This window comes from Amblyomma maculatum, chromosome 9 (assembly GCF_055883805.1).
Source record: "Amblyomma maculatum isolate TAMU_Amacu chromosome 9, ASM5588380v1, whole genome shotgun sequence".
Lineage (NCBI taxonomy): Eukaryota > Metazoa > Arthropoda > Arachnida > Ixodida > Ixodidae > Amblyomma > Amblyomma maculatum.
In genome coordinates, this window is record NC_139352.1 from 15,648,849 (window position 1) to 15,674,288 (window position 25,440).

The 25,440-nt window shown below is 45.0% G+C and overlaps 1 protein-coding gene across 1 annotated transcript in view; it reads right to left on the bottom strand.

Moving 5' to 3' along the window:
• Positions 1–6,185: 6,185 nt before the first annotated feature.
• The window catches only part of LOC146178422 (sodium- and chloride-dependent glycine transporter 1-like), a 39,145-nt gene continuing 19,890 nt past the window's right edge, over positions 6,186–25,440 (bottom strand). The window contains exons 9-15 of the mRNA XM_084579965.1: positions 15,907–16,031; positions 13,359–13,471; positions 11,611–11,739; positions 10,378–10,477; positions 9,972–10,072; positions 7,367–7,534; positions 6,186–6,491 (exon numbers count right to left, since the gene is read on the bottom strand). Coding sequence (XP_084436091.1) covers positions 6,186–6,491; positions 7,367–7,534; positions 9,972–10,072; positions 10,378–10,477; positions 11,611–11,739; positions 13,359–13,471; positions 15,907–16,031 — 1,042 coding nt within the window. The remainder of the gene's footprint in view (positions 6,492–7,366; positions 7,535–9,971; positions 10,073–10,377; positions 10,478–11,610; positions 11,740–13,358; positions 13,472–15,906; positions 16,032–25,440) is intronic.

Below are 25,440 nucleotides of genomic sequence, written 5' to 3' on the forward strand. Positions count from 1 at the left end.
GAGAATCTGTGGCACCAAATGGACTTGACACCGGTCAGTAATCCAATGTATGAAACTGCGTTTGAAGACTCTGCCAATTCGTAATACTGTATAAACAAACATTGAGATAGCCATATGCTACTTCACATATAATCGGGCAGTCTTCGACTCTGTCAACCAAAATAAATAAAAGATGTGTATACCCAATATCTCTCATTGCTAAACATACATGACCACAACAAGCTCAGCCAGGGAAACGTACCTTTCGCTACGTATATTCTGGCATAGCAGAGCTGAGTCACTGCCAATTTTTTAGCAGATTTTATAAGACATTTTTCGTTCCTAATAAATTTGCCTCATTCCAATCACCACAGTGTCTTGCTTCTTTGACTGGCCCTATTTTTCAACTATGTCTTGTATGTACAGCAGCCACACGTTCTGGGTGCTCTTCGAGTGATGTATGTGTTTTGTGCGGAAAGTTAGCTAGAGGTCCTACATTAGGTTTTACGCTCAGCATTGTCTCTGACTGCTCTTGCGCGTCTCACTACTTTGTGGGGAAGCACATCTGTATAAGGTCCCTCCAGTGAGTGCATGATTCGCTCTCCCTACCGTCAGTAAATAACGAATTTTCTGCATATATTAGAAACCTGCACTGCCTATAAGGCAATCCGTCTGTTTGTTTGATTTGCCTTGGATTCAAAATAAAAATAACTTTGGTGCGCGGTCCTTTGACGGGCTGAAAATGCCCAGTGATGACAAAGCTTCGCCTATCCTAGCTGCTGTGTGCGGCAGTTCTTATCAAGTGAAAATCTGGAGCTGGCGTATTGCGCAGGTCTCCCCAATGAGAGTAGATACCTGACGGCGTTTGATGCGGCTCACGGTGATGTATTCCCGGAAAATGGAGTGTGCTTCTTATAGGGCTAAACATGTAACGCAGGAGAGGTGATGGTCTGTATATATGTGCAGACCACCACCTTTACGTCTGACGCCAAGACTGTTCCACTGCCATTTCCAGAAGTGCCCAGTGAGCGCATTGGCGGCGGCATAAATATCCTTGGTATTTAACATGTATAGGACCGGTCCCTAGACGAATCCGTGAGGGGCCCAATAGTATACGCTTACTGATCAATGTCGACGTATTGGGAGGGACCTTTTAGTCAAGAGACCATTCGGGGTATTACTTCCGGGTTAATGTAGGTGTCAGATCACCGTATTGATAGATAGAGACCTGATGGCGTTTGGTACGGATTGATTTCGATGCATCTCAGACGAGTGAAGTGTTTGATTATTCTTGGGCTTGCATAATGAAATCACTCCCTTGTGAAAAAAAGGCTGCTATTTCCTGCATAATTGTTGGCAACCCTTTCCAAAGTCGTGTTTTCTTGCGCAAATTGGCTGATTTTCTTTTTTGTCAATGTATTTGTGATGTATTTATTGATGAAGTGCTCAATTACCTTGTAGCTGGAAGGGAATTGGGTCAGTGCTTTAATGGGCCGGAATAACCTCGGTATATAGCCTATCGGAAGAACACCTTATTCAAGGGAATGTGTAATCATTTTTTGCAAACACGACGGAGCTGTTCCGCGTATTGATTAAGAAATTTATTTGAGATGTCCGGACAGGGAGTTTTTTTTTTTTTTTTACATTTATCTGCAAAAGCAAGTTAACAATACCAATTATGGTAGTCACAATATCCCGAGTTATTAATTGTGGGTCACTTGTCATAGATCTCGTGGAAAGCTAGCGATCAACTACAGACTGAAAATATAGATTGAAAAAAAAAAAATCGATAAGGAGGTTTGTCTCTACCATACAAAATCTACTTCCACTTCTTATACAGGGGTTAGGGTTCGATATATATAACCACAACTCTAAAGGATCACGAGTGATAAAATTTGATAAGTTTGTCGAAAAGGGCATTTCCCGGGCTTCTTTTATTCCCAGTTTTTGTTCGCCCGCGAGTTGACATATCTTAGCCCGACTTTCCCATCCTTGAACATATTCGCTGCGATCTTCATTTCAGATAACTGATGATCGGTGCTATGCACGGAGTCTTCCTTCTTGTTTTATACTTGTGGGTAGAAATATTTCTCGCATTGTGTTATTGCTCCTCTAGCTGCAGAATATTTACACCAAGAGACTCTGCTTAAGCAAAGCGATCAATAATTGTTTCTAGGCAATCGAGCATGCTACATCATTTGCCCTTCTTTTGTCTTTGGAAGCGATTAAAAGTTGCTTTCATTGCGATAAGTATTGTTGCTCAGGTGGGGAAAAGCGAGAAAAAGCAATTTATTATTGAAATTCAGTTTTACTGATTACTTTCAAGCTGGAGAAAACTATAGATACAAATTATAGATCCAGTGCTGAAATAGCTTGTACACGTTGGCTCATTCACTACTTCAAACAGCAAAAAAAAAAAAAAAAAAGTTTTGTCCTGAAGCTTTTCATAATTATTTCTTTTCGTTAAAGTATTAGGTTCATCAATTCGGCACTTGGTAAATTAAAATCGCCTGTTGGCATGAGGGTTTTACTAGCGTTACTTCCTTGTGAGGTATGAGGATTACAGGTAAAGCATTCCAAACTGTATCGTGGTATGATTAACACAAGACGCTGCGGCTTGTGAAAAACAAGCACGGGAAAAGGAAAGCAGATAACACAGTATAAAAAGAAAAGAAAGGTCCCCTCAGATTTTCCTGGCCTGTGCTTAGCCTTGTGAATGGTGGTGCGTCCGGCGAAGAGGGGCGGCTGGGCGTCGGCGTATAGTCGGTGGTTTCGGCTGCTGGCAGAATGGAGGTGGTTGACGATGATGTCCACAGCAAGCCTCGGCGCAGCAGCATGGGCCCTACAGTTACGCCACTCGTTCGCCTAACTCAGACATCCGGAGAAGCCTCAGTGGGGACGCGGGCAGCCTGTGTTCGGTCACCGGGGTGGTGGCCACGTCAGTACAGCTAAAAGCTATGGGAGGCGCAAGAGAACAACTGCTCCTGACTCTGGTAGCTCAGGCCGTAGATGATGCTTGGTCCAGGTCTTGAAGCGCGGACGTCTGTGGCAGAGGACCAGGTCTGTGAACTTGGATCTCCAGCAACCGCACCCAGAACAACATTCGGTCACCGACCTCTCTCTTCCTTTTCTCCCCACCACGTTCTCCACGCGCCATCTTTTGAAGCGAAAGGCTTCACCAGGAGGGTCAGAGCCGAACTTCGCGTGAGCCGGTGCACAGATTTGCCAGTTCTGCGCATGCGCGAAACCGAGTGACGTCACAGCCAAGGCCAGCTGCGCAGCCCGCTCTCCAAGCTCTGCCAGCGTTGCCTAGCAACGCTTAAGAGGTGTGCGACTCTTCATTAAAAAAAAAAAAATAGTCTACATGATCCCCAGCTCAGTGCTTTACCGCTGTGCCACGCCCCGCGGGTCGTGAAGCGCTCTTCATAATTCCGCTAGTCTCCGTGAGGACGATAGCGGGAATCCGCGAGTGACAGATACAGAGAGTGTGACGTCACCCATTTGCCGTCAGCTATGATATGGTGCACTCCAACGCCGCCGAGCGGCGCTGCTTGCATTCCGCGAGTTGACAGCTGACAGCCGTGTGGTGCGGACGCGCGTTCCATCGCTCCTCCGATTGCACGTGGCTACCGGAAACGGACGGAATGGTGACAGCGGGAGCTTCCGAAAGCGTCAAATAGATGAGTTCTTTCTTTTATTAACTTTATTTCGTTTTCAGCTAGTTAGGTTAGGTGCAGCCTAAAGAATAGATTTTAGCTCTTTGTCCTAGCGGCCGGGTTTTTCGTGCCGGCAGCTAGGTTTTCTCGGCGATATTCTTTAACTATTTTAGTTAGATAAATGTTCTTTTTTTTTGGGCTATTGTCATTCACAGAATTTATTTTAACTCGTGTTTGCTAGTCGCTTTTGTGTCTTCCTTTTGCAGTTTGTATATTCTGAGAATTCGTAGTAGAAATAGTTCAGTTGATACATGCTCAAGATGTGCAATCAAAAGAAGGTAAAGTGTACTCAATGTGACGCGCAGGTTAATCTCAAGGAAACGCGTTTTGACTCTGTAGATGAAGCGGAAGGCGGTGACTTTTTGTGTCGGTGTTGCGTGCTGAGTGCGCGCCTAAATAGATTTGAACGAGAAAAGGGCAGTTTAGTGTCTCGTGTGGATGATTTAGAAAATGAAGGTGGTTTGTTAAGGGAAGAAAATCAGAAACTGCTAGAAGAGCTTCCTCAAATGAAAAAAAAAAAAAATGCCGACTTTCTCCTTGGAAGCAACGAGGACGGACATTCCAGTGCGGGCCACGTGGCTGGGACCAGCACTGGCATGGAAGGCATAAGCAAAGTAGGTCAGGCGGATCCGTACCCACAGAGTTATTTAGAAGCAGCTACTAAGAAGTCGAAAAAAAAAAAAAGGAAGAAGAAAATCCCAGAGAGAAGGACACAGATAACCGAAAGCAGGAGCCAACAGTTGGGAAAGGGAGAGAAGGCCCAGGTGCTTATCGCCGGAGATTCTAACATGAGCAGGTGCAAGCGAGATATCTTGGAACGTGTAAAGGGTGATAAGCGAGTGTGAGTTGGAACCTTCCCGGTATGACAATGAGGGTACTGCTGAAAGAGAGTAAAAATAGGCTGTTGAAAAATTCCGCAGAGCGCTATATGGTGATAGTAGCCGCGGGGCTAAACGATGTCCTAAATGGTGAAGCTGCAGGAGTGGTGGAAAGGGTAGGTAAGGGAGTTGACGATATTAGGGAGATAACACAGCATGATCATGGGCTACCGCTGGACATGATCATGTTATTGGGCCTGCACAGTATCTGGCGATCCAGAATGGCTTTCAGGCATGCAGACGTTGATGCTAGGAAAATACGGCAGTATTTTCGCGAAGCCGTTGCGAGTGTTATTGAAGTTCTCAACACACAAGACGAAGTGCCTGAGTGTCTTCCGAGAGTGGAAGTGCTGCTGCAAATGACAGATTTGTAATGAATCACACAGCCCAAATCGCATGGTTTTAACCCATTTTGTGTATTTGTCGCGTAATATTCTGTGTGTGTGTGTGGAGTAATGTTCTTTACGTGTAAAATCTGATAATTATGCAATAGAGAAAAAAACGGAGGTGGCGTAGTGGTTACGGCGCTCGATTACTGTTCCCAAGGACGCGGGATCGAATTCCGGCCTCGGCGGCCGTTTTTAGGGGGAGGCGAAAAGCAATGTGCTCGTGTGCTGTGCGATGTCAGCGCACGTTAAAGAACCCTAGGTGACCGAAATTTCCAGAATCCTTCACTACGGCCTGAGTCGCTTTGGGACGTTAAACTCTACAAACCAAACCATTACTCTTTTGTACATTTGTGATTTATCCATTGCTATTCGGCAGCTCTGGTTTAAACTTTATCATTATTCAATTAGAAATTGTGCAAGATTATTTGTATATAAAGGCAAAATTGTATAGCACTCTTATCGCCTTCCATCGTTCCCACGTGGTTCGCGTTTTCCTTTTTTCAAGCATAATCAAAATTCTGCATTTTTCTTTTTAATATAGCCCTGGGCTCCTTTAATGCCTCGGCAGCGCTCAGCCAGCAGCAAAGATCTTGAGCCGTCATGCACGCCTAGATACCTATATCAGGCATAGCGCCCTGTCACTGGCCACAGACTCGCTGCAGCTGACTTTGTTCATTCATCGCACGCTTGAGAGAAGCTCAATGACGTAGAGAAAGCGCCCTGCCACGTGGTAGTCTTTTTATTTTCATGAACAATAAATGTGAGGTTGTTGCCGCATATGAGCTTCGGTACTTTTGAACATGGAGGAAAGGACCACGAGATGTATCGTGCAGAAAACAATTTATCGATAGATTTTTGACGGTTCTCTACAACTTTGCGTTCGGGACCTACATACAACGCTTAAAGGATGATTAAACATAACTAATCAGTTGGTTTAGGGGAAAATAAAGATACCATAGCTCCAGGCTACAGCAAACGTTAAGTATTTGGCTCAATTCGCGCCCGTAGTGCCCTTCACTTATAAAACCTTGGTTCAAGTTATGTGAGACAGTTTCTATATGCATGACATCAGTTCTGAGTGTTCCGCCAGCTGATATTCCATAGCAAAATAAAACGATTTTACAACACTTTCGGCTTTATTCGCATATACTTGGAGATTACGTGACTGCTTAGACTTGGCAATCGGCCGTGTCGACTTGACGTGCAGCCACCGCCTATAAATCTCATTCAGCCTTTGGAGGCTCGGCTTTGGGCACAGCCTTGGCCTCCGGTTTCGTCTCCAGCTTGCCCTCGCCAGCAGCTGCGTCGAACACAGGCTTGTCCATCTTGTTTGCCGCAGCCTCCTTAGCTTCTTCAATGACCCTGTACATGAGTTCGATTTCGCGCTGCGGTCTTTCTTGCTCGTTCAGCCTCTCAGCTTCTTCTGCCTTCATGAAACCCTTCTTGACCAAGAAGAGCCGGTAGCGGCGTCGGTCCTCGAAGCTCCTGGGACCCCAGTTTTCACGGGGGCTAACTGCCTTCCAGAAATCCTGCGACGAGATGCCGAGTCGGCCATATATTAGCCTCGGTTGTATAGCGATACGCTAAGAAATAAATGAAAACTTGTCAAATTTGGCTCCTACCAAGCATTTAGCTTTAATTGCTCACAAGTTCACAGGCATTGTTAACTGCCGCAGCATATCCTGGCAGGCTGATTCTGACATAACCGTTTCTTATGAAACGAAAGGCCCAAGTTGGCAGCTCCCCGCTACGGTACCGCGGTGCCACGCCGATGGCTTGAAAATCTACAGTAGTGTAGCTTTCGCTACAAACGTCACAGTAGAATTCATGATTCACAAATGTTACAGTTTTTACAGCGCCTGCAGATGCAGCAAGAAATGTTTGAGGCTTTGCGGCTGCCGAGCACATCAAATGACTGGCGCGTTTATTTGTACCTTGTCCGCACCAATCCAGCAAGAGTGGGCATGCCCTGAACAGCTGAACAGTACTGCCACAACCGTATCATACACACAAACATTACAGTAGTACTCGTAACACATACATGTGCGCAAGCTGGTTTTCTCACACTCTTGCATTTGCTCCAGGGTACACTCGGTTTTCCTTCTTGTGAGGGCTATGATTTGGCATGATCATATAGTCATATACGGAGCAGAATTACAAAATAATTGTTATACATCACCGGCCTACTCTAGTTACCTTTTCGCGTTTGAGAGTAATGCTTGAACCCTATTATGATAGCCACAGTTGGATATGCGCCATAAATCCCCATATAACTAGCTTTAACTCGTCCATATAGTAATAAAACTATTGGTCTATTTGATGAGCAATGGTTGCTATGCTTTGCAATGAAACAAAGAGCCCGCATTTGTCCGTACGTGCTCTCCCTTATTATTTCCCTTCTCACCCATTTCGCGGCCCACAGCTCCTTGAGGGCAACCGCTGGAATGATGGACAGGCCGAAGCCGGCGACAGCGAAACCCAGGTACTGAGCCCACTGCGGAAACTCGTACACTACGCCGTGCCGTTTCAGCTTCACCCACTCGAAGTTCGTCACTGACGTTACGGCGATAATCTGCATGGCGGGAAGAATATTGCACGTGATAAGTACTGCTGCTGCCACTCTCTGTTGTCGTCAACGTCAAAATGCCCATTCTTTGTCACCCTCCAGCCTCTCTCCTAAGTATGGAAAAGAGACAAGTGATAGCTGTCTTCTTTCCTCCCACTGCGGCCTTGTACCTCAAAATATAGGACTCTCAATCAACCAATCTCTCACTGGCGTCATATAGATTATATCGTACTGATATGAACAAATGCCGGTTCCAACTTTCACATTGTCATCGCTGTTTTGCTGTTAAAGCCGACCAATAACAGCGCCCGCTTTTCCACTGACTTCCGATTATAGACTCGGCAACAACTAAAGCTAGTACCGGTAGAGGAAGTGATCAACATTTGTGTGGCGCTCCTTGGATTTGCTGATATGAATATTGTCAAGAAAACAATATCAGTGCATTTTCTGAACTTACTACTAGCCTGAAAAATCAACTGCTATAACTAGAGAGAAAAATGTCTAAATGCAATGAAAAGTAGAATGCTCGCACGACGGGAAAAACTGCTGAGGTTTATCCCGGTCAATCTTAGTTATCCAAGCGTTAACTCAGCAGTGCTAAGCACAGCTACACGGTCGCAATGGCGTTTCTTCTCTATGCCAGCTTCTCTCCATCAATCGCTTCCTCGGACCGGCATGCACCTCAAATATTGCGAGGGTGAGCAACCAAGCGCCGGCGAAGCACCTCCCCCTTCTCTCTGTCTAGTCACGTGGTATCAAAGTGTAGAGCCGCCATCCCCACTCTCAGGACGATTGCTCGGTGTTCTCGGGTAGTGCTAGGGACGAGGAAGACGAAGTGAACAATGGCCTTCTCAAAAGCGCTCGCGAGGAACGTTCCGGCGGCTCGATGTCGAAGGCTCAAGTGAAAGTTGCAATTAAGAGTAGACTTATCGCACCGTAGTATTGTTATGCTCTAAATAATAATTAGAACAGCCGTGCACGTAAGTACAAACGGCTGGTAAGATTTGACATGTAGCTGCGTAGGTTAGCACCGCATCATATTTCTGCCAAATACCGCAATAACCCTTCAACTTAGCTTTGAATTGCTTACAAATTCTTCCTGATAGTGTGAGCAACAAAGCAGGAAAGATTGCAAAATGGTGAGGCAAATTGTGATTACAAGGGCTGCCTTGCGGCAACAAGAATTAAATGCTTGCTGTGATTGATGAAACTCGTCTATACATCAAAAATGTTCCGCGCGCGTTTCACATCATTTACATGGCTGGCGTGAGATGGCAGTGATGGTCCGCCTCCATCCATCAGACCTGCCCTGAGGCAGTGGGGAGGGGTGAGAATACACCATGAAAAATGCAGTAAACTGCATTAAAAAATCACTCATTCACTGTCACTGATATGCATCTACCGGCCAAATAGACGCACATTTCTTTGTTTTCAGCAGCGAGAAATGGGAGCTCTGGGGTCACTGTTTGCAAGTTCATTGCTGCAGGCTTCACGGACGCTTTTTGGTAGCGTCCGTATCCAGCCTCTTTATGCAGTGATAGCTTGTGTGAGTCAAAATGACGTCACCATCTCATGATAAACGCCAGTAATGTAATAATCAATCTTGGGCTCATGATTATCAGTTGGGTGAGATGGCTGTCCCATGACAGAACGAATGTGAATTGGCTGCGTGACCCATTGAGGTCTTTAACCTTGATGATGACCACACCGAAAGTATGAATGACTCCTCTCTAAAATGATACTAAGAATAGGTTCAAAGAAGTAGGTTCACACTAGGACGAGCACTAGAGCACGATTCGTAAGCTCGGCTTCAAAGCATATTGAAAAACCATCCAGCATGGCACAAAGAAACAACGTAACACTGCTTAGCCAGGACTTAATCTGTGAATCTCGTTTATCTAGGCGCTCACTTACAAGACCCCACCGTATTATTTTATATGTCAATCACTTGAACATATGCGTGCTGAGCCACGATACCCAGGCGTATGTGTGCCGAAATTAATATATACCTTCAATATACACTGCAGGTCGAGGAAAACTACTTTCATGTGCTTTATGAATCATTTGGAAGATTAATTGAAAGGACGAATCCAGAGCGCAAATGGCTAATATTAACGCCTCAGCGTTGAAAGCTGCCCTCCCCAGAAAATTCTGTGCCGGCATTGTGAGCGAAAAATCATGGGCCACATGTCTGGTCACCTGTCGGTGCATAGACATGTGACGCCATCAGCCGGACGTATGAGAACTGATCGGTGGTGCCTTCTGTTGGCACAGTGTCGCGACATTTTTTTTTTAGGTGCGATTCCGTGGTACACACAACTGTCGTAGCTGTTAAGGTCACGGGCCGAATGCGACATCATCCCAGGCTCGCTGGACGTGCGGAGTAGAGTTAACACTCTAAGACACGGGAAGGCAGCACGAAAGATGTGAAAATGTCACTCACTGCCACGGCCGATGGAAGCACGAATTTCCAGGTGATGTACATGATGGCACTCGGCGGTTCACCCAGCATAAACTCCATGTCGGACATCATGCGGGAAATTCCTGCGCGCGTTGCGGAATGATGCTTTTCTCATTATATATGTAATGTGACACACTAGCTTAAAGTTGTATCACTGTGAACGCGTAACTTCTGAAACTAGATAAATGCGGCATCGTAGCGAACGTAGTGCATCAATTTCCCTAGCTCGCGTACTTAGTTCCTTTTGCGCAAAATTATCCACGTGATTAGACAACATCAACTAGTGTATTCAAATTATTGTGCAGCTCATCCGAATTGTACAATGATTCGCCTCTATGTAGAATAGCAGTGACCAACTGGCGACTCTGCCAAAACGATGAACACTCACCGTATCCGAATACGAGGGTGACCATCTCTGCCACGCCAACCCAGGGGATGAGGTGGCTGGAGATGAACTCATCCGTCAGCGTCAAGATGTACAGACCTCCCTGCGACGAGTAAAATCAAGCCGTAAGCCTCACAATTAGCGCCGGAACTGAGGCTGTAGAGCTAGCGGCCCTCTACACCAAGAGAGATCGTTGTCTTTTACGGCTTGGACTACTGTGTTAGTTGCGAAATTTTATAAGATGGTTCTTATAGTTTTTTTTTTGTGCTGTTCACGGATGATTTTTTTTAGCGTCAACACATTATAATAAGAGAATGAAGTCTCTGTTCGAGTACTGAAAGTATGAAAGTATGAATGAAATGTCTAGATACAATTTTAATCCAAAAGGGTCCCAGATGTAGTTCTGCGCATGACTGAAAAATTCTACAGGTAAATTGGCGTAGCGAAGAGTTTTCCGCGCGTGTGTTTTATGAAACTGTGCGAGAAAAAGTTAAATGATTTGGGTGGATCAAGTATGCTAGAGGATACCATGCTAGAGTGTAATAGAGTTACTATATAGGCTTTGTCAGAGGCCCGCGTTCCTTTTCTTTCGCCGCTAAGTAACCATGTAACACCGTGAAGCCGACCCAACAGGCATTCCAGGTGCATTGGGTCATCCGTCGCTTGGGCGACTAGCCGCGCTGTGTGCGAGTTGCAGGGACGGTGACTTATTTCGATTAGGACAGCCAAAGTAATCTCTTCTCGACTGCTTTTCAGTCTGGCCGCTCGATATCTGCAAAAACGACGTATGGCTTCACCGTACAACCTGGTTGCTTATGCGTCACCTTCGAGCAACTCTGGCAAATCCTATATCAAAACTGTAGAGTGTTACTCCCCTGATCCCGTCTAAAAGACAGTCCGCAAATAACTCTCTTTCTCTAAATACGTCGAGTCCGTAAGTGCGGAGTGCGGAAATTTTACGGAGTTTAACACATGGGGCAGCATTTTTAGGCTTGGTCTATAGTCATCTTTATTTAGTTTGGTCCATGGTGCTCGAGGACCCCAAAGGTCCAGCTGTCTGCTGTACTGAGAATAAAATAACCGATGGCATCATCCTCAGAGCCCGCGTAGTGGTCCGAGCCCTTCAATATATACGATTGGTGAGAGTCGCGCTTTGCGAATGCTATACAGCAGATCCGAACTCCTAAAATGCAGCGTCTCGGCTGGTGCATGTCAATGCCACTGTGTTGCGCTTACCTGCGATGCGATGGGTATGCCCAGAACGAAGAGGCAGAGACAGCTTATGGTTGCCAGGAACGTCTCGTGGGCGCGACAAATGGTGAACTCGTCCTTCAACGGGGTCAACGCAGACTCGAGAAAGCCGAACTGAGGGACGTAAGCGTTAGGTATCTGCAAGTTATCTTTTGAATGACGTCTGTGAAATTCGAATGCATGGGGCACCACGTGGTATTCGCCAACAAATGCTGAATAATTTATTGAATCATTTTAACAGTGTTTCGGCCGAACAGTTCCTGTCCCTGTAATAAGTGCCTAGCTTGTATAAGTCATGAAACAACCAAATAAAAACTTGAGTGTTGTTTGTAGTCGTTACACCTCTTGGAGATGGCTGGATGTTGCGTTGTAGGAGAACAGTCAGGTACTGCGAAAGTACAGCAGTTTTTTTCTTGGCTCAGGTGAAATAAACACTTTCTAAACGCCAAAGCCATCGTTCGCTTGGTGAAACTCAAACAGTGTCAAAGATGAATTGAAATAGATTTGTTTAGCTCACGCAGGCGAATACTTCGTGGTGGTCCATGTATCCCAAATCTATATAATGATTTCAAAAGGTACAATTATTTATTTATTTAAACATACTGGTGTATAAACATGGTGTCGATGTATAGTCATCCAAGTCATTGAAGATAAAAGCAACATGTGGGGCTCAAAGCGCATGTGACGGATGGCGTTCAAAAACGTGCCTTGTGATACTTTGGCGGTAGAGATATAAAAGGCACACGTTTGAAACACCAACGTACTCGTATTAAGCGAGAGCTTATACAGCTCAGTCAGTCGAAAAGCATAGAGTTATGCACTGCGTGTCGAAAATAATCGGGAGCTACGTAAAAAAATCTTATCGTGATTTGTGGTTCTTAATTGGTGCGTGATAAGGAATAATGAGGTAATGAAACTATTACAATAATTGATTAATTAAGGAAGTGAAAAAGGAACAAGGTGGTTCAATTGTGTTAAAATGGCCGGATTGAAAGCTAGTTCTTGAATATGCTCATTAAGCGATCTTGGAGTGTGTAATTGATCAATTAAGTGAAATAATCGAAACCAAAGAAATATATTCTTTGAAATCTGTCAAATTGCTCAGAAAAGCAAGACAATATTTGCTGATGCTAAGTATCGATGTATAAACATTTTTAAGGTAAAATAAAAAAAAAAAAACTCGGCCGCGTGTGTGGAACGCTATAGCGTCTTACCCTTGACGCTAGATCAAGGTTAAGTGTCTCCCTAATTTTTTATTATACAAACTACAAAGCGTAAAGTACTACTCCGGGGTAAAATATACTTTCGACGCAATCGCTAAAAGCAAAATAAAATATTTCACTGCCAGTCCCTGTTCATCACTGCGAAGGTCTTACCATAATGTTGCTCACACTTTATGAATGCTGCAAACAAGCCATAGCTGCCTGCAAGGTGGCATAAACGTGATCACTCTGATACGAAATGCAGCGAATCACTTACCTACAATCTCAATCATTTTTAGACCTTTGTGAGTTCGATTTCGCGTAAACAAAAACGTTGGCGCAACAGGCACGACCTTCGACAGAGAGCTGTGAACGATATTGCAAACTGCGCGAGAAGCACTATCACATACGGGACAACTTCAGTCTTTCATGTGTGCTTTACACTGTACCCCCTTTACTTTGTAGGCATATGCACGGTGCAGGCTTAAGTTTTCGCTAAATCACGAATCGATTGGCATTCTTGGATTGTACCTCTGAGTCGATGGCCAATAGGAACAGCATGGCAAAGAATGTCACCGACCAGGCGTGCGAGAATTCGACGAGGCTCAGCGCTTGCGGGTACACCACGAATGCTAGGCCGAATGCTGCAAACAAAGCGATATAGATAAAGAATCGATCATGCGTGAATTACTTGAGGTCTCTTCATCAGCCTGGAAGATAAGCAGCAGTAAAGAGAGCCAGAAAGTTCGGGAAATCAATTGCGCCCGTACTGCATCGAAAGTTAATTATTCATAGAAGGCCACTTTGATCTGTCGTTCAACTTAAGCATCTTGTATTTCAGTTGTTCTTCCCTGGCTTTGGTTTCTTAAAGCTTGGCGCCTGAGCGTGTCAAGCAAGCTGTTGCCTGCTCTGCTGCATTTATATGAAAATGTACTCATATCCAGAAAATCCAACAGATAAAAAGACAAGAGAAAGACAGAGCGCGAAAAAAAAATAGCAGACTGTCAACGTGACTGAGCATGACATTAGAGAGATTTAGCGCATCGTGATCCGCGATCCGCTACCGTGATCCGCCACCGCGCGTTCCATTGCGCATGCCCAGGTCACTTTGATGCCAACAGATGGCGTCACATACTTGATGTCGGCACATTAACCTGCCGCATCGGAACCAATCAGCTTGTGCGCCCCGCCCACGAGCGGTAGAGGGTCACGGCGGCGGATCGCGGATCACGGTAAGCTTGAGACAGCGGCAGTTTGGAGTAGCTTATCTTCGTTGATGGTGGATGAAGGTAACGTCGGGACTATCTTCTCGCCTGCTTTTATTCACGCTACTTGATAACGTCTTAGCGTCCGACAGCCGCGATAGCCTCGGCTCACCGTGCATTTCAAGCAAACTGAATTCGCATTGCTCATAACGAGAGTTTCTACGGTTAGACCCCGTGAAGAATGGTTTTGGCTTGGTTCATTGAACAACCCAAAGCGACTATGCCGAATCGGGAAGCCGTAGTGGAGGGCCCCGGAAATTTTGACCACCTGAAGTTCTTTCACGTGCACTGGCATCACAGAGTGCATGAGTGCGTTGCTTTCCGCCTTGATCGAAAAGCGGCCGCCGCGGACGCCGTATTCGAACGGACGTCCTGGAGTTCAGCTGTCGAGTGCCACAACCAAAGAGCCGCTGCGCACACATACGACAATATGAACATCACACAAATGTTCAATGTAGGCAAACAGAATGACAGGTGACTTCATGACAGGTGACGTCAGAGAAACAGAAACTGCCGACAAATCAATGCTTGACCATGTCACCTGCCGACGATCTCACGCCACAGGTATCCTCGAAGGTGGAGTCTTCAAACGTAGCTCCTGTTTCCGTTTATCCAGTAAAATAGCCCTTTTGCACTGAAATCCGAAGAGCAGGAGACGAAAAAAGAGGGGCGGATAATAAACGGACATCGTCACGAAGAGCGAAACATGGTGGTTCTCGGGGAAATTTAGAAGTCTTAATTTAGCTTTAAGCAGTTCCCTTTTCGGTATACAGCACAACTTCACGAAGTCCGGCTCATTATTCTCTGTGTCTTCAAAGTGGCAGGCGCTGTCAGTTGAGGCTGCGTTATTAATATGGGAGACAGATGAGATGGTGATCTAGCCTTCTGCGCAGTCGTCACGGTGCTGAAGCGAATGGGTCATTATGGGGGACAACGTTTACTTTCGTTTGATCAAACGTCTGTTCCGAAAGAGTTGAAAGGGCCCCTTTAAGTGAGCGATCACAAAGCGTAGACTAGACAATACCTTTGAAAGTTGCAATTTTGTTCCGTCTTTAACTGTCCGACACGCTTGTAGCAACGGGCAACAATAAAACATCATTTTAGTGGCGACGAAGTGCCCTGTTTTCTTTACCTGGAGGAGCCGTGATGCTGCAGCATTTCTTTTTCGGACCATCAAGACACGGAGTTAAATCTAAAGAGACGCTTCACCGAAGCCATGTCCAGCTCCATAGAGACGCCTTTTGCCTCGCGAATCTCAGATATGATTATCAAATTGCACATTTTCTAATATGTGTATCCCGATTCTGCTAAAATTAATAGTATTCTATTCTATTGTAGTACACAATTAATTTTAGCAGAATCGGGATACACATACCAGAAAATGTGCAATTTGCTGATCACATTCTATTCTATTCTAGTGCCTGCCGGGGTGGTGCAGTAGTTACGGCGCTCGACACTGTTCCCAAGGACGCGGGATCGAATCCCGGCCTCGGCGGCCGCTTTTCAGTGGAGGCGAAAAACAAGGTGCCCGTGTGCTGTGTGATGTCAGTGCACGTTAAAGAACCTCAGGTGGTCGAAATTTCCGGAGTCCTCCACTACGGCGTCTCTCACAACCTGAGTCGCTTTGGGACGTTAAACCCCAGAAACCAAACCAAACCTATTCTATTCTAGTATCTTGTCTACAGCTGTGACGCTTGGTTGTAGCCATACGGAAATTTTTGTTTTTAAGGATGCGGGTTCTGTTAAATCGTTTAGCACCGAAAAAAAAATGAAAGAGATCCAGATGAGGCTACGAGTGTGGAAGCAGTTCTCACCCGACTGCACGACTTCGGAGACTGGCACGCCAAGCTGGAACGCCATGTTTCCCAACACCGAGAAAATGACGGACCCTCCGAAGATGCTGATGAAGGAGTCCGTCGCTGCAATTATGTAGATTCCTCTGAAACATCATAAAAAATAACTATTCAGTCACTATCTGATTTCTCGTTAAAAGAGCACAACGTTATGAAATACCACGTGGTAGTTAGTATAGCGTTATCGCAGAACATACGCTTTTGACACTAGCATACTAATCAAAGACGAGTGTAGAGCCAAACAGACTCTTATTTGCTTAAACGTTGTAAAATGTCTCAAAAAGGAGGTTTTAAACAAATAAAATTTCGGAAGAATGTCTGGAGTTTTTCTTGACGTAACTGAATTGAAGCAGTACGTAGCTGACTAATGTTTTGCAATAGAAATGATGAAACGCGAAAAGAATTGTTACAAATTATATCTCTGGCTAAATATTACGGCTGTTTCAATTTATGCAGGGAGCTAAATGCTCCCTAGCGCCAAAGGATGCTCAATGATCGGGAATGGACAAATGCCTTTATTTTTACTTTTACAGGCCTCCTTTTTCATGTCCTCAATATTCGTGCCTTCTCCACAGCGATCCGCATTTCATAGAATTCACTGTACTTTCCTCAACCTCACCCTAGCGTCAGCTATGTATTGATATTCTTCAAGGGCACCTTATTAGCTTGAGTGTTGACAACAGAGAAGAGGAAAAGAAAAGTAGTGAGCAGCAAAGACAGCAAATGCTTCTTCCATTACACTGAACTATTCGTTTATCCCTTTTGCTAGCGCGTGGGAAGGAGTAGAACATTTCTGAGAGGGTGCACTGTTGGTAGACAATGAAACACGTCTGGAATGTGTAGAGCACGGGCAGATGCAATTTGGCTTTGCATGGTGGTGGTAGCTAGATTGCATTGTCCAACAGATACAGCCTATCCGCCGAGACGGCGGCCTGGAGTCCTTGGACCTGGTTGGCTTGTTTCACCCGTCGGATTACACCTAGCTAAATCAAAGGGCTTAAGTTTAATTATCAGTCGTCCAAAATTCTTATCTTCTTTTCTATTTATTTATATCCTGAATGTTTGGATAAATCCATGTCATATATGTATAAAATCTACACTAATTCCAGATAGTTTAACTATATTCAAGATTTGTTACGTTGCATGTTCAGAAAAATACTAAATCGATTTCGCAAACTCCATTGTGAACGTAAACGTTTACAGGAGCACCATGCTGGTTTTAGGCCTACGTGACATTGTTTGCACTGCTGCATACTGTATTGTTTACAAAACGTTTTATTCACATTAGACATTCACATGAGCGGCGACAAAATACTTTATTTTGCGCTTTCATTGGCATTAAGAACAGCTCTCAGTGAGTCTGTGTCGTGTCGTTTATTCCCTTCAGGTAAAGGTAACACAGGAACCTCTACGAAGTTTTGTAGCAGGTGCGGGGCTCTGTTTATCTGCAGTTGTTGCATGCAGTGGGCTGACCAGGATGACGACGCTGCGGTTATTATTCCAACCTTCGTGTTTAAGCTGTTTAAAGTAAAAATAAGAAAGCACTCGGCTATAACTTTAGCTTAATTTGTCAGCCCAGCATGCCCACTCAAAGCGATGACCACGTCTGAACATCGCCCGACAATAATTACGCGAAGCATATTAACGTAGGTTTCGGGCCTTCGCGCGACGCCCGGCGGTGGCCACCATTGACCCTGAAGTGGGGTCACGTGACATGACGTCACGTGATGACGTCACACCGGCTGCAGATGGGGCCTCATATCGCGCCGTCGGACGTCGCCCGGCGGAGGCCTCCACGCTTCGGTTCGCGCCGTCGCGCGCGACGCGGCGGCGGCGCCACCATCGCTGCATCACATGATATGTGACGTCACTCCAGGGATGAAGCGGCGCGCGCCCGCCGTCGCGTCAGTCTCTGTGCCCGCAACCGCGCCAGCGTCTTTGCGCCGGGCGTGTATGCGTAAGTGACGTGCAAACCAAGAGTCATGCATTTACAGACCATAAGAGTGTGTTTGTCGGGCTGCAAAGAATAAAGTACGACGATCATCCTAAAACCACGTCTCCGTTACTTAGCCCCATCCACACTGAGGCAGCTGCTTAACATGCTTCGCATCCACTGGGCTTAACCTTGATAAGCCTCGTATTTTTTTTCATCTCATCTTGCCCTGTTAGTATTCAGAGTATGGTACTCACTATATGGTATTCACTAGATGTGTCACAAAAAGATCGTCTATTTTTACACTCTGTTCTTTGTTTAAAATTGGCCATGTAATTGCTTCTACTCCGATAACAACGTAAATATATTCAGGAAATGCTTGTTCATTTACCATCAATAAACCGGGCAATAACACCAAGCTCTGCCGCATTCTTAACTAGAGCTGTCACTAATACTTGCGTTCAGTGTAAAACAAGAAAATGAGGAGAGGATGATTTGAATGCGCTGAATTAGAGTTGAATTGATTTTATTTCCGTAATTATTAATTATTTTTAAAATCAATTACACTTTGCCGCCAAGGCAGCTCTCATGCGACTGACTCAATCTTCAGACTGACTTTCTAAGTATAGGCTTGAATAGGATCTACAGATGTTTAGACGTGATTCGGGCCTTTTTTTTTTTTCATTATGAGAAATATTGAGAAAGACATCAGTTACATTCTGATTTAAATATAATATTGCTCAAATAGAATATTATGTTGATGATGATTGGTTCACAGGAAGGGAAAAGGCGCAGTATCTGTCACAATAGAATAGAATATTATGTATGTTAGAATATTATTGATGTTCAGAACACGATGAGTAACAAGTAATATTATTTTACATTTGTCGCTGCTATTGCAGAAGTCGAAGAGCGAATACGCGCATCAACCATGCACTCTCTTTAATTGCTTCTAAATGTGAAACGTGCCTTCATAATAATAAATAATTGGTTCACAGGAAAGGCGCAGTATGTCGCACTTGATCTGTGGACACCTGACCCACGCCGTAAGAAAAGGGAGGAAGGTGGGAGTGAAGGCGGAGAGAGAAAAGAAGGCCGCAGTGGAGGGTTCCTGAGTAATTGCGATCACCTGGGGATCTTAAGCGTGCACTGACATCGCACAGCACACGGACGCCACTTCTTTCGCCTCCGCCGAAACGCAGCCGCCGGCGGTCGTGATCGAACCCGGGAACTTCGGCGCAGTAGTTGGTCGTCTTACCACTGCACCACCGCGGCGGGGCTGCCTCAATTTCCGCAATTTCAAATTCGGCAGAAATCGCTGAAAAGACTTCCTGTCGAAGTATCACGAAGGTTAACGCCACGCCGGGGTGGTGCAGTGGTAAGACGCCCGACTACTGTGCCGGAGCACCCGGGTTCGAACCCGACCTCGGCGGCTGCGTTTCGATGGAGGCGAAACGAAGAGGCGTGGTGTGCTGTGCCATGTCAGCGCACGTTAAAGATCCCCAGGTGGTCGAAATTACTCCGTAGCCCCCCACTACGGCTCCTCTTTCTCTCTTTCCACTTTCACTCCCACCTTCCTCCCTTCCCTTACGGCGCGGTTGCGGTGTCCACAGAAAACAAGTGAGACAGTTACCACGCCTTTCCCTTCCTATAAATAAATCAGCTTGTAAATCAGTTTTTTAACGACCATCTTTTCAATGGCCATAAGAGCGCCTGTTTCAAAGATTAACAGCGCGTAAAAGGAATTTCAAACCTTGATACCTAAAGATATCGCATCTGCCCATGCGCCGTGGAAAAAAAGAACAAAAAAAAAAAAAAAACGGAAAAAGCGGCTAACTTTGTTGAACAGAATTTTCTTATCTGCCTCCAGTGACCAGATTCTACCATAGGTTTTTTTATTTTTCACGAAAACAAAACAAAATTCGGAACTTCCTCATGGTTTGCGCAGCTGTAAGAGCACACGACACCCCTCAGGTGAGCTAACGTGTACTACAGACCATAGAAAAAAATAAACATCAAGTGCCAACGCAGACAGGATTACTTCTCGCGTGTACGAACGCATCGCGCCGACGCGGCCGCCGGCCGCATGTACCACAACTCCCAGAGTGCATTACGGCGGCGGTGGCGCTGCGCACCTGTTGGAGTTGACAGCCGTGTGGTGCGGACGTGTGTTCCATCGCTCCTGCGATTGCACGTGGCTACCGGAAACGGACGGACTGGCGACAGCGCGAGCTTCCGAAAGCGTCAAATAGATGAGTTCTTTCCTTTGTTAACTTTATTTCGTTTTCAGGTAGTTAGGTTAGGTGCAGCCTAAGGAATAGATTTTAGCTCTTTGTCCTAGCGGCCGGGTTTTTCGTGCTGGTAGCCAGGTTTTCTCGGTGTTCATTCTTTAGCTATTTTGCTTAGATAAATATTCTTTTTTCTAGGCTGTTGGCATTCGCAGAGTTTATTTTAACGCGTGTTTGCTAGTCGTTTTTGTGTCTTTCCTTTTGCAGTTTGTATATTCTGAGAATTCGTAGTAGAAATAGTTCAGTTGATACATGCTGAAGATGTGCAATCAAAAGAAGGTAAAGTGTACTCAATGTGACGCGCAGGTTAATCTCAAGGAAACGCATTTTGACTCTGTAGATGAAGCGGAAGGCGGTGACTTTTTGTGTCGGTGTTGCGTGCTGAGTGCGCGTTTAAATAGATTTGAACGAGAAAAGGGCAGTTTGGCGTCTCGTGTGGGTGATTTAGAAAATGAAGTAGGTTTGTTTAGGGCAGAAAATCAGAAACTGCTAGGACAGCTTCCTCAAATGAAAAAAAAAAAATTGCCGACTTTCTCCTTGGAACCAACGAGGACGGACATTCCAGTGCGGGCCACGTGGTTGGGACCAGCACTGGCATGGAAGGCATAAGCAAAGTAGGTCAGGCGGATCTGAACCGACCGAGTTATTTAGAAGCAGCTGCTAAGAAGTCGGAAAAAAAGGAAGAAGTAAGGAAGAATGAAAATCCCAGAGAGGACACAGATAACCGAAAGCTAGAGCGAACGGTTGGGAGAGGGAGAGAGAATGCCCAGGTGCTTATCGCCGGAGATTCTAACATGAGCAGGTGCAAGGGAGATATCTTGGAACGTGTAAAGTGTGATAAGCGAGTGTTAGTTGAAACCTTCCTAGGGATGACAATGAGGGCAGTGCTTGAAAGAGAGTACAACCTATTTTGGCTGTTGAAAAATTCCGCAGAGCGCAATATGGTGATAGTAGCCGCGAGGCTAAACGATGTCCTAAATGGTGACGCTGCAGGACTGGTGGAAAGTTTAGCTAAGGCAGTTGACGATATCAGGGAGATAACAAAGCAAGCGAAGATAGTTGTATGCACAGTACCGGAGGTGATAGGATCGAACGGAAAGCTGGAAAAGGACGTGGATACAGTTAGTCAGGGCATAAGAAAGTTAAGCCTGGAGAAGTGTATTGATGTGGTTACGGTATACAGGGATATGCATTAAGCAGGTTTTGACAGGGCTTTTCAGCGAGATGGCATTCATTTTAACAGACGGGTGGGAGCAGAGATCGGCTGGCGCATGGCAGGCAGGGCTGTAGCTTTTTTAGGGGGTCCGCGAGGGCTCCGCGCACTGAGGTAGTTAGAAATGAAGCAGAAGAAAGCGTAATAACGGAGGCTGAGCCCCCCAAAATGGCGAGGAGGAGATCGAGAAAGAAAAGCACAAAAAAGAAGTTTAACACTAGAATCAGCAACATAAATATGCAAGGAGGTAGAAAAAGAGCGAAATGGCTAGAGATAGAACAGCAGCTAAATGACAAAATAGGTGTGTACGCTCTATGCGAGACTCACCTCAGGGATCCGCCGTTTATAGAAGGCTACGTCTGGGAAGGGTGCAACAGAACGAGAACGGAAAAAAAAGGTGGAGGGGTAGGTGTGTTGACACACCAGGGAACAAATTGGCAAAAAATAAAGTCATCTTGTATTGAACGTATCTGGGTATCAGGAACAATTGCCGGCATAAGGACATGACTAGGGGTATTTTATTTAGGAACAAGACACCAATGCAGGCAAGAAAAAAAGGATCTCGTTGAATGCCTCAGTGACGATATAAGCCAGTTTGGAGACGGGGCCGATATTATTCTGCCTGGGGACATGAACGGCCACATCGACGATCTGGATGGATACACGGTTTGTAACTGGAAGCTAATGCTAGATATTTGTGAGCGACACGACCTAGTTATTGTAAACAGAGAAACAAAATTCGAAGGACAAATCACTTGGGAATTCCGCAACGGGCAGACGACCATTGACTACTGTCTAATGTGGCAGGGAATTTGTAGCAAGGTCACAAAAGTGGAAATAGACGGAGGAGGGGAGTGTAGTCTGGGAAGTGATCACAAACGTATTTGTCTGCAGATGGGACCCTTGATGAAAAGAGAAATGGAACTTAGACAAAAAGTAAACGCAAAATTAAGCGACGTATCAAATAGCGCAGATTACAGCAGACATAGAGACAGCCTCCATGGAAGACTGGGATTATGAACAGGTAAACCTACTCATAAGGAGGAAAATTAAGGGGATTAAAGTAGCAAACCGCTGGAATGGAAAGAGGAAGCCACGGAGCTGGTGGAATAAGGTAATTAGGGAAACTATCGAACGACTACGGGCGGCTTCAAGGGAACATCGAATGGCAAAGAAAGCACAGGTATCTCACGAGGAAATCAACGAAAATTGGGAATCATATCGACAGAAGAAACTTGAGGCACAGGCCCTCGTCCAAAGTAAAATGAAGCAGTCCACCTATCGCTCGATGGCTGACATAGACGATGCGTCTAGAGGCGGACCAAGAAAATTCTGGAACCATATAAGCTGGCTAGGTAAACAGGATCAAAGAAAGCAGAACCGGATTCAAGATAACGAGGGAAATTGTTTAAAGGGAGACAACGCAATGAACTACATCACATCAGTTATAGCCGAGTAATTTAAGAGCGACGATAGGGTAATCTCTGCAAATCACGAAGCAACACAAGATAGCAGAATACAAAGTAGCTTAGAACTGACCAATCTAAACTGGAAAAAGGCAGGAAAAAATATTCCTAAAAACACATCTACTAGAATAGAGGGAATTCCGATCAAGCTGATTAATGAACTTAGTCCAAGAAGTAAGGAAACGCTGTTAACAGCTTTGGAAACAGTCATAACGAATAAGCAAATTCCGGACAGCTGGCGGCAGAGTAAAATGAATTTGATTTATAAAGGTAAAGGAGAAAGGATGCACATAATATCCTACAGGCCGATTACCATAACATCTGTTATGTACAGGTTGGCCATGCAGGCGGTGAAATTAAAGGTGCAAGCATGGGTAGAAAGTAGATACTCGGAGAACTTCAGGACGGCTTTAGAAATAGTAGTCGCTTAGATGATAGCCCTTTCGTACTTACCGAATGCATCGAAATATCTAGAGTGGGAAATAGTCCCTTGTATTTGGCCTTCCTGGACATAAACGGGGCACACGATAACTTAAACAGGGAACTCCTGTGGAACATATTAAAAGAAGAAGGTATCGGTTATGAGATAACAGAGTTCCTACAGGAAATATATCGGGATAACAAAGTAGAAATTACATGGGAAGGGATAAGAAGTACGGAAGCTGTCAATGTATGCAAATGATTAAGACAAGGTTGTTCTCTATCACCGCTGCTGTTCATGCTTTATATGATAAACCCGGAACGGAGGATACAAAAAAGTAACCTAGGTTGTAACCTGTCATATAGATTAGGGAGAAAAGCGGTAGAGCATCGCCTCCCTGGTTTGAAGTATTCAGACATATTGTGCTGCTAGCTGAGAGTCTGGAAGAACTGCAAACTCTAGTTAACTATTGCGGATACGAAGGGGACGCTCTGGGCTTCAGTTTTCGCGCAGTAAAGTCGGGTCTGGTGATTTTCAACGGCTCTACTGATCAGGGTCTTAAAATACAAGGCCATGAAATACCCAGAATTGCAGAATCTAAATATCTCGGGGTATGGGTAAACGAAGGATTGGCATACTTTGGAAAGCATGAGCAATCACTTAAGGTCAAAGGGCGAATAAATGCCGGGATAATGAAGCATAGGAATTGTGGGCATACAACAGGTATGTTTTGAGGGGTATTTGGAAAAGAATTACGGTTCCCGGGCTTACTTTCGGAAATGCGGTTTTGTCCCTAAAATCAGAGGTACAGTCGACATTAGAAATAAATCGGAGAGCCGTCGGACGATTAGCACTAGGTGTCCACGGCAAAACCACAAATGAGGCGGTAGAGGGAGATATGGGTTGGGCATCTTTCGAAGTACGGGAAGCTCAGAGTAAAATATTATATGAGGAACGCCTGAGCAAATTGGACAGTACCAGATGGGCAGCTAAAGTATTTAAATACCTATACCTAAAAAGCGTTGACTCACAGTGGAGGAAAAAAACAACTAAGAAACTAACCAGTAAGTATGCTGGTCACAAGGACGAAGAGCTAAAGAGCGTTAAGCAAGGTGAAAAACACAGAAGGTAAAAATTGGAATAATTCGATGGAAAAGAAACAGCGTGTGGAATTATACCGAAAGTGGAAAAGGCAGATCAGGAAGAAAGCTTTCTTTGATACCTCAAAGGCAGTGCCCTACGTTTTGAAGTTAGATCAGGGGGCCTTAAAACACGCAGCTACAAAAAGAAATTTAACAATGAAGATGACGCATGTGCTGTATGTGGTAACTTCAGTGAAACAATTGACCATATTATACTCGAATGTAATGGTATCCATCCGGAAGTCGATGCAGGCGCAGTCACTCTTCCTGCAGCTCTGGGGTTTAGAGATACCAGTGGCCGGGTGAATAAATCGATGGTGGAAACTAGCAAAAAAAAAAAAAAAAACGACTCGAAGATTGGTGATTTAAAAGCAGAAAAGTGACATAATGTTAGTAATGTAGAAACAAAAATTCAAGAAATAGATTGACGGTATAGTTAACCAATCTAAAACAATAATTACGATATAGGGAGAAAAATGAGCGTGATAGCTACTGCTACCACCCCGTTTCAAAGGGGACGCTCTTATATTCCATCCATCCATGAAATCGGTATTTGCTCGCCAGAATGTAATCGTGTGTTTTCTAGCTGCCGTGTGTTAAATAATCGCGCTGATCATATTTCAATCACGCTTTGCTCAAGCGGCCCCTTCAAGATTCAAAGTGGGAGCCACAAAATGTTTTCTTAGTGTAATATGATGGCAAGCTATAGGCATGAAGTTAGCAAACAATTCACACCACATGGAGGTCAGCAACACGCAATAAATAAATCTTTATTGATATTATAGAGTGTTATCTCTACTGCATGTATTTGCCAGTTTCGGGTTATTCCGCACGATTCCTGCACTTAGTACCTCATGCGTTACACAGATGACGCCATGTATTCGTGCACTGTAGGGTGCCTCGATGCCTTTTAGGCCATCTGGGCACCCTAGTGCGCTGCATGATTCATCTCGCGCGTCGTTGCCTTCATCTCATCCTGTGCAGCAAACTTCGTCGCCATCGCCGTGCCCGGGTACGAGACCACTATGCTAT